The sequence below is a fragment of the Medicago sativa genome, chromosome 8, assembly GCF_051527215.1.
Source record: "Medicago sativa cultivar Bolivia chromosome 8, Bolivia_mono, whole genome shotgun sequence".
Classification (NCBI taxonomy): Eukaryota; Viridiplantae; Streptophyta; class Magnoliopsida; order Fabales; family Fabaceae; genus Medicago; species Medicago sativa.
The window spans coordinates 39,374,634-39,383,736 of NC_140756.1; the positions used below are offsets into that span (position 1 = coordinate 39,374,634).

Below are 9,103 nucleotides of genomic sequence, written 5' to 3' on the forward strand. Positions count from 1 at the left end.
ACCATTAAAGCTACTCTTTTATTGTTGGAATTGCTTTCTGGGTTGAAGATAAACTTGCACAAAAGTATGTTGCTTGGTGTTAATGTTGATTCTTATTGGTTAAATAAGGCTGATTCCATATTGAATTGGATAGTGGCTGCACAGCCTTATAACTATTTGTGGCTGCCAATTGGTGATAATTCTCGTAAATTATCATTTTAGAACCCTGTGGTTGAACTTATCGGAGAAGGATTGTCTTCTTAGAAATATTAAAATATATCTACGGTGGTCGTGTAATTCTTCTGAAAGTCATTTTAACCTCTCTTCGAATATACTTTCTCTCCATTTTCAAAGCTCCTTCAGGTACCATTCTAAAATTTGAGTCTCTTTTTAAATCCTTTTTGTGAGGTGGGAATGAAGAGGTTCGCAAAATACATTAGGTTGATTAGACAAAGTGTGCTTACCTAGAGAGAAGGAAGGTTTAGGAGTGAAAAGTTTTTTAAAAAAAATAAAAAAATCAACCATCTTAGAAAAGCGGTGTTGAAGGGTAAGAATGGATAAGGAAAGGCTCTGGTGCCAAGTGTTAACTCATAAATATGGCATTCTTAATGGAGAAGTGGTAGGGGAAGCATGGATTCAATTTGAAGAAATTTGTAGTGTTGAGAGAGGGAGGAAGTGGATGGAGTTGGTTTATAAATAATATTACAAAGAAAATAAGGAATGTTAGTAGGACGCTATTTGGCATGAGTCGTGGGTAAGTTGGGAGGTGTTTAAGATACACTTTAGTAGGTTGTTTAGTTTAGAATTGATGAAAAAATGTTTCTGAGAGATATGGTGTTAGGTATTGGTATGGAGGGAGGTTGTTAGAGTCGGAGAATAAATTTGTTTGTTTGAGAGCTTGAATAGGTAGATGAGTGTAGAACATTATTACCTAACATTACTTTGCAAAATAATGTGGTGGCCGTTTGGATTTGGGATCTTAACATTGGTGGCTTGTTTTCGGTTAAAGAAGCTTGTGAGATAATCTCTCTAATTTTGAAGATATCGTTGTTTGCATGAAGATTGTTACTTGATCGTCTTCCAACTAAAGATAATTTAATATGTATTGGGATGCAAATTTTAGCACCACCTTTGTTTTTAATGAATCAGCTAATCATTTATTTTTTAGTGCCTGATTTCCAGAAAATTATGGTTTGAAGTTTTGTCTTGGTTAGGTTTTAGTATTTTATTGACAAAGAATTGTTTTTGTCATGCAGTTCAGGCTTGGTTTCTCATGGTAAGAAAGTAAATAAGTGTTTTCATGTAATTTGGATGACATGTATTTAGTCAATTTATAAGCACTGTAATTTTGTGGTGTTTGACTAGCATGATGTTCAACCGATACACATTTGGACATGGTTAAACGGTTGGTATGGTAATGGATCAAGACCAAAGTTAAATGATTCTTATATGGTTTTATTTGTGGAAGTGTAGAACACTCAACCTCTTGTATGTTCAGGAGTTGCTCTACTTAAAGTATAATATTCAGTTTTATTTTAGGTTCAGGAGTCGTTGTTTTGATGCATTTTATGTTCTTGTCAACTTTGCAACTTTTTTATCATAGTACTACTTGTGCTGTGATTGGTGGTTTCAATTTATAATTTATTTGGTCTTTTTAAAAAAAATATAATTATTTACTTGTTGTTGTTTTAAACAAATTTGAAATTATTGATTTTGTAGTGTCGATGGATTTTAAAATAATATAAAAATGTTTAGTTACGTATATAAATTTTTCATATTTATTATTAATTTATAAAACTCAAAAATATGACTTCCTATTCCCAAAATTCTCATCTTAAAATTTGTAAATTTTAAATATGACTCCAGTTTTTTTTTGAAGAAAAAAAAAACTAGAGTCATATTTGAAATTTACAAATTTTAAGACGAGAATTTACAAATATGACTCCAGTTTTTTAAAATTCTCATTTTGAACCACTTTGAATAAATAAGCTTGTATGTTTCTACTCCTTGAATTGTTTCATTCAAACAAAAGGGTTAAATCTCTCAAGTGAAAGTTTTGTCATTTATTATAGTTATATCTAGTTTGATGGATTAATCTCTACACTTACATGCAAGGATATCCGGTTATAAAAAAATAAATTAAATCGTGTCAGCAAATTGTGATTTTTCATTAAAAAAAAAAGGAAACGGGTCGGGTGGGTTAAACTGGTTTAGCGGTCCACCCACTGACCCGACCAGGTTACACGGGTTTCAGCGGGCTAATTGCATATCCGGTCCAGTAGCCTGCCCGAACCGCTGCACCCTCCGGTTCCCAGTCTGATCGATCTGACCGGCCGGGTCGGTCCGGGTTTTAAAACACTAATCATAATTAAAGGGAAAATCTTCAAATCTCAACTTCAAATCATAATTAATCCACATTGAATGCAAAAATAATTTACCCAAAATTACTCAAACACGTGAAAATCAATTTAATACTACTAAAATCATTTATTTTCACTCACTTTTAGCACATGATTGAGTGCTTTCACTTTTGTGATTCTGCATGACTAGAAATAAAAAACTTTATTTATAAAAAAACACATAAAATCATTTTTGTATCCCTACTTTATTTATAAAAAATCACATATAAAATCATTTTTGTATCCCTACTAGAATGCATCTAACAACCATGCATCACGCGATAGACGTTTGGGGACATATACATATACTTGCGTGCACAACATTGAACATGATCATCCACATACAACGAAGCATCTAGTCAAGGTTCCATAATTATGTGGGGGCATCAATCTCATGGCACATCTTCGTTTAATTGAGATGTCCTATTTTTCTATTTTTGATGAAACCATCTAGATATTTAAAACAAGAAAATTAAATATCTTTGTAAAAATAGCATGTTTATACATGTCAGAATATATAGTGACTCTTCTAGTTCTTATCTCAAATGTTATCTTGAATTATTATACTTGTCAATTGTCATGCAAGGGTCTTGTTAGTTTGTACGTTGTAGAAAGTAAGTCAAAAGAGTATTTGTTGTGAAAAGAACATAATAAATTCAGTGACTAAGTTCCTTGCATCAGGAAAAAAAAAGAGACTAGGTTCTTAGAATAGTGTAATCAACTTGCTGCAAAAAGTTGATAATGTTAGGGACAAATGAAAAAGGAAAAAAAAAAAAACCACATTATAATCTAAAACTCTTAGTGTTAGAACGAGGTGGAAATTCTACGTAAATTATGATTCCAAGCAATTCAAATACCTCAACTATTAGATTGTGTTAGAATGAAGTAATTGAAAATTTTACATTTAAAAAATTTATAGGACTGATTTGCACTTTTAAAAGTTTATAGGGACCAATTTATATTTTTTTAAAAAACTTCTAGAAACTGACTCGCAAAACTTGTAAATTATAGGACCAATTTTAATACTTTAAAAGAATTACACGGAACAATTTGATATTCATATTGTACAAGGGTGACCTTGATCATCGCTGGAGGGGTCCAAGGCACAATTTCTTTTAGGGGCACAATTTTACTTGGTAGGTTTGTTTTTTACGAAGCTAAATTAGCCCATCCAAATTGGCATCGGTATTAAAAATGGTATAATCATAGGGATGAAGATCATAGATGTAAGCAAGAGAGCAAGCAAGAGAGTATTCATGAGGAAGATACTCAAAGAAACTCATAGTAGAGTGAATAGATTTTTGATAAAAGATGATGAATGTGTACAATGGTGTTCCTATATATAGAGATTAGTTTGAGCAACTAACTCTAACTAACTTCTAACCAAGCTACTAACTCTAGTTTAGTTATCAACTAACTATAGTTGATTACTAACTCTAGTCTAACTACCTTAACTAACTCCATATAACTTCCAACTATTTTAACAGCCTCCCTCAAACTCAAAATGGGGATATTCACCAATTTGAGTTTGGAATACAATGAATTACAATTGAAAAATGCATACTATAAGAACTAAGTAAAAACAAGGGGCGTAAACTAGTAAAAGACAAAAAAAGACAAGAAAACTAGCAAAGCTAAGAAGGCCTAGTAATGTGATGAAGGTCCAAACTCAACACGTGAGAAAGCAAATGGCCTATTGAAAATCCTGTGCTCTGAATGCAGAACAACAAAAACACCCTTCATCTTCTTCAATCTTCACAATGACAACCTCCTATGGAAAGAGCTTTTGCAAACGTGATTTTGGCAAAAATAGCTTTTCAAAACGAGCTTTTCCCAAGACATGTGATTGTGATTAAGTCTGAACTCCTTCCTTAAGACTTCAACCAAAATGACTTTCGCAAAACTGACCCTATGAAAAATTCTGGAAACGTGCTTCTGTGCTAAAACAGCTTATGCCATCATAAACTTCACCATTTCCACTGGTGGAAGATGATGATCCACTGGTGGAAGTTGATGAAAACAGCAAATTGAATCACTTAACTGAACCGTAAACAGCTCTTCCCATACGCAATTCCAGAAAATTGATTATGATACCCAAAGGCATGAAAAAGTGATTTTGGACCAAAACAACTTTTCCCAAACACAATTCTGAAGAAAGCACTTTTCTTCTTCTGACACCGATCTAGGAAGAACAACAATAGGGAGCAATCTATCTCTGAAATTCCTCCAGGATCAAAAACAAAGTGTGACGATTTGAGGCGTTGTGTTTGTAACATGGAAAGAAAACTGAGATAAATCGCCACCGCAAACACAAGCGACGAAAACAGAGATGATTGGAACGAACTTGTTCCGCCGGGATCGAATACAAAATCTGAACAGCTTAAGCATGTTGTAGAAAAATCAGAAGTGCTTCCTGACGAACACAGTAGCGAATCAGAAAGCTTCTCACCGTTCTTGCGGTTTTGATCATGCGAAAATGGATTGACTTTGTCATCGTGTCGACGCTTGATCATAGAAGAGAACGCTTGAACACTTTGATTCTTTGGTTTCTTGCTGGCTTTGGAAATCACAAACTGAGATTCATCATCCTTTGATTTCTTGTCTTCTTCCGAGGAGGTGATTGCAGAATCACCATTGTTGCTGCAAGAATCACCAAGAAAACAAGATATTTCCCCAACCTTGATGGAGAATCCATCAAAAACGGGTACGATGGAAGTGCAAGAAACCGGAATGATTGGATTTGCGAAACTGCCAAACAGAATTGAGTTTTGCGAAGTTGAAGATTCCAGATTTTGTGAAGAAACGCTGAGAACTTCATCATCATCGGATCCATCTTCTTCGCAGATTTCAGAATCGGAAGCGGAAGCATAATCTTCATCTACATCCCTCGGGTATTGCTCTGATACCATATTAAAAATGGTATAATCATAGGGATGAAGATCATAGATGTAAGCAAGAGAGCAAGCAAGAGAGTATTCATGAGGAAGATACTCAAAGAAACTCATAGTAGAGTGAATAGATTTTTGATAAAAGATGATGAATGTGTACAATGGTGTTCCTATATATAGAGATTAGTTTGAGCAACTAACTCTAACTAACTTCTAACCAAGCTACTAACTCTAGTTTAGTTATCAACTAACTATAGTTGATTACTAACTCTAGTCTAACTACCTTAACTAACTCCATATAACTTCCAACTTACACGGAACAATTTGATATTCATATTGTACAAGGGTGACCTTGATCATCGCTGGAGGGGTCCAAGGCACAATTTCTTTTAGGGGCACAATTTTACTTGGTAGGTTTGTTTTTTACGAAGCTAAATTAGCCCATCCAAATTGGCATCGGGAAGAATCAAATTTGAGAGACCTTGAGGAGGAGCACACTCCAAGGTCCTAAGACAACATCAAGAGGCCAACTTTACCTAGTAGTTAATATTATAAACATATATATTTCTTCTTAACTTGCTTTTGGTTAATTCTATTGAAAATAAATTTTTAGAGAACCTTGATTATAAATAAATTTTTTGCAACAAAAAATGCAAGAAATAAAAAGATAAAACTTTATTAATTCGCACAGAGCACAAAAAATCTTAGAATCGGTTATTGTAAATTAAGCGAGAAATTTCAAGTTCTTATTAACAAAATACTTCATAAAATATTTTATTTCGAAAAATCTTATCAAATTTCTACTAAGCTGGCATGGACATGAGTAATGTGGGGGTTAAACTCCTTGTTCAGAAAAAAAACAAACGGGGATAAGAGAAACAAAACAAAGGGCTATGTAAAAAATGTGTCTGTTCATTGATGAATGACAATAGCTTCAGTTGTGTTGTGTCTATCTGTCTGTTGTGGTTTGTAAGTTAAAAGCTTCTTACCTTCAAATTTGTTAACTAAAAAGATGGCTTGTTTGTGTCACTAAAAATGTTTGGTTTACAAATTGACCCCACACTTCTAGTACCCAAAAACAATGACTTTGTAACCACTTTTCTCTCACAATCTCTTCATAAGTAACACTTTTTACAAGTGTTTTTTAAGCCTCTTTGTTTCTTCATAACTTTTTTTGTACATTCATTGTTCTTTCCTAATCTGAATCAAATTATTTTCCATCCCTAAAGAAAGAAAAAGGCATGAAGAAAATCAATCTATTACTAAGAAAGTGCAAGAGCTTGTCAAAGCAATTAGGAAGATCATCATCATATAGTAGCTTAAGGTCAAAATCAAATAGAGAAGATTTATATGAAGGGCATGGTATGCAACAAGATGAAAATTGTGAAACTATATTTGTTGGTAGCTCAAGGAAACGGTATGTGATAAGTTCAAAGTATTTGAATCATCCTCTTCTTGAAGCTTTGATCAACAAGTCTAAGCAAAAGGGTAGTGATAATGAAAATGTTTTGGTTGTTAATTGTGAGGTTGTTCTCTTTGATCATTTATTATGGATGCTAGAAAATGCTGATCCTAAGTTTAGTTCTGAATCTTTAGAGGAATTGGCTGAACTTTATGTGTTCTAAATTTTTTTAAGCCTAATCTAATTGTGTTGGGTAGTGGCTGCATATCTTACACAATGTAATGGTTGAAATTTTTTTTTCTTTTTCTTTCTTTCTTTCTTAATTTGAATTTTTTTGGGTACTGATCATAATTTGTATTATAACTTCATTTATGTAGTGTATTAAATGGTTATGTAATTGCATAGCTGATTTCTGTTCTACCTCGTTGGAATTTCAAGAGTCACATGCTTAATTAAAATGTCACAAAGTTGTTGGGTGGGAAATTAGAATGGACACATCAAGCATGGTTTCCTTATAGCATATCCAATGGACATAATTTAAGTAACTCACTTTGGGTAGATTTTTCATTGTTCCATATCACATTTATACAACAAAAAATACTTTTACTCCACTTCGCCCTTGAAAAGGAGTCATGCTTTAGGGATCGTGGACCGTCCTATCTTACTATAACAATTTCGCCCTTAAACAAGACTCGTGTTTTGAGGACTGTTGACCGTCATATCTTATTCAAACCCTCCACCCTTAAAAATGAATCGTGCTTGGGGTTGTGGACCGTCATATAAGGATAAACCCTAAAAATACATTCATCTTAGGATTAGGACTAAAATTGAGGATAAGGGAGCCAATAGAGCAACACGTGGCACCCTATTTGTCCGATTTTTAGTATTAATTATAGATAATATTAATTGTTATGAAATTAATCAAAAGTATTGCAAGATATTGTACAACATAGAAGAGTGGAGAGAAATGGATAAAGAGAGAACAAAGAGAATGTTGTATTACTTCACAAGTGTACATTTACAATGGATTATAGGTCCTATTTATAGGACACAAATAAGTGAATGAATAGGCACTTTACAATCCACGTACTAGTGGGAGTTACAATCATGTGGAAGGGTAATGGATGAACATCCACTAACACTTATATTCATAACACTCCCCCTTGGATGTCCATCAAGGATATGCCTCATTAAAACCTCACTAGAGAAAAACCCAATGGAAAAAAACTCTAGCGAAGGAAAAAGAGTACAACATCCTTTTGTGTCATAATCTGCCGCATTAAAAACCTTACCAGGAAAACCCAGTGGGATAAAACCATGGTTAAGGGAAAAAGAGTACAGAACACATTATTGTCTCCCCCCTCATAAAGACAACAAAGAAGTTTAAATAATCTTTCACATTAGTTACTCAAAATCTTTACTTGGCGGTGACTCTGTAGAAAGATATGATATATCTACATACTTTTCTCCAAATTAGCGGCTCTTGAGATATCTTCATATTGAGTTGTTGAAAGAACATCCTTTTTAAAAAACTGCAAGTTTGTTTATTCTATGTATAAGATCATAATCTTTAATAAAGAGCATTTTCCACTTCCTTGATGTGGTGTTAGCATTTTCAAATGGTTGGGTGATATTGTTCCTTCTCTAAGGTACAAATTGTATGCTTGACTTTGCTGCAATATCTGTATTGACAAAACTAAAATAGCATGATATATATAATAAGCAAATAACAAGCAAAATACATTAGTGTCCTCACTTGACCAATTCAAGTTGTTCATAATTTTCTTGAGGGCATGATCTTTACTTACATCGCAATCATTCTAGTACATAATCAATTAGATTTGTCCATATCAAAATTTATATAATAACAAATTTTAGAATCTCTTCAGGATTTATAATAATATTTTACACGATTATCATAAAATCGATTATAACGAATTCATTTTCAAATTCTTAAAATGGACAAATGATGTTGTATTTTCAATAATTTTGATAGTATGTATTACACAAATGAAATCTTTCAGGGAGTTCATATATCACTATCAAGTGAGCCATACAAATATGTTGTAGAACATCTTTCATATAATTTGAGCCTTTCATGTGCTACTGAACTTAATCAAGTATGAAAAATTTCATGAATTCACTTTAGGTGAATATGTGTCTAAAGAATACATGTCTCTTAAAAATAAATGGTAGACATTTACCAATTCACTTCTGGTGAATATATCAAACTTTATATGTATGTATTTTATCAATATAATTCCTTTTTCGCACGGAAAATCATATATATCTAATTAACTTCATATCTTGAAGTGTGTGGACTTGATGAGAACCTAATATTCTCACCTTATACAAGAGATAATTTAATAATGGAATAAAATTAACCAAGTTAATTTTGGTTCCAAGTGTTATTTTCGTAGGCAATTATATAGCTG

General features: G+C 32.9%; 1 protein-coding gene across 1 annotated transcript; it reads left to right on the forward strand.

The window, feature by feature from the left end:
* The first annotated feature begins 6,120 nt into the window (after positions 1 to 6,120).
* LOC146899019 (SAUR-like auxin-responsive protein family) lies at positions 6,121 to 7,120 on the forward strand. Its single transcript, XM_085735828.1, has one exon. The coding sequence runs from the start codon at positions 6,508 to 6,510 to the stop codon at positions 6,889 to 6,891; it is 384 nt and encodes a 127-aa protein (XP_085591954.1). The 5' UTR covers positions 6,121 to 6,507; the 3' UTR covers positions 6,892 to 7,120.
* Positions 7,121 to 9,103: the final 1,983 nt, after the last annotated feature.

What these genes read in the sequence shown, in the direction of transcription:
- LOC146899019 (XM_085735828.1), top strand. Translation starts at nt 6,508, where the DNA reads ATGAAGAAAATCAATCTATTACTAAGAAAGTGCAAGAGCTTGTCAAAG.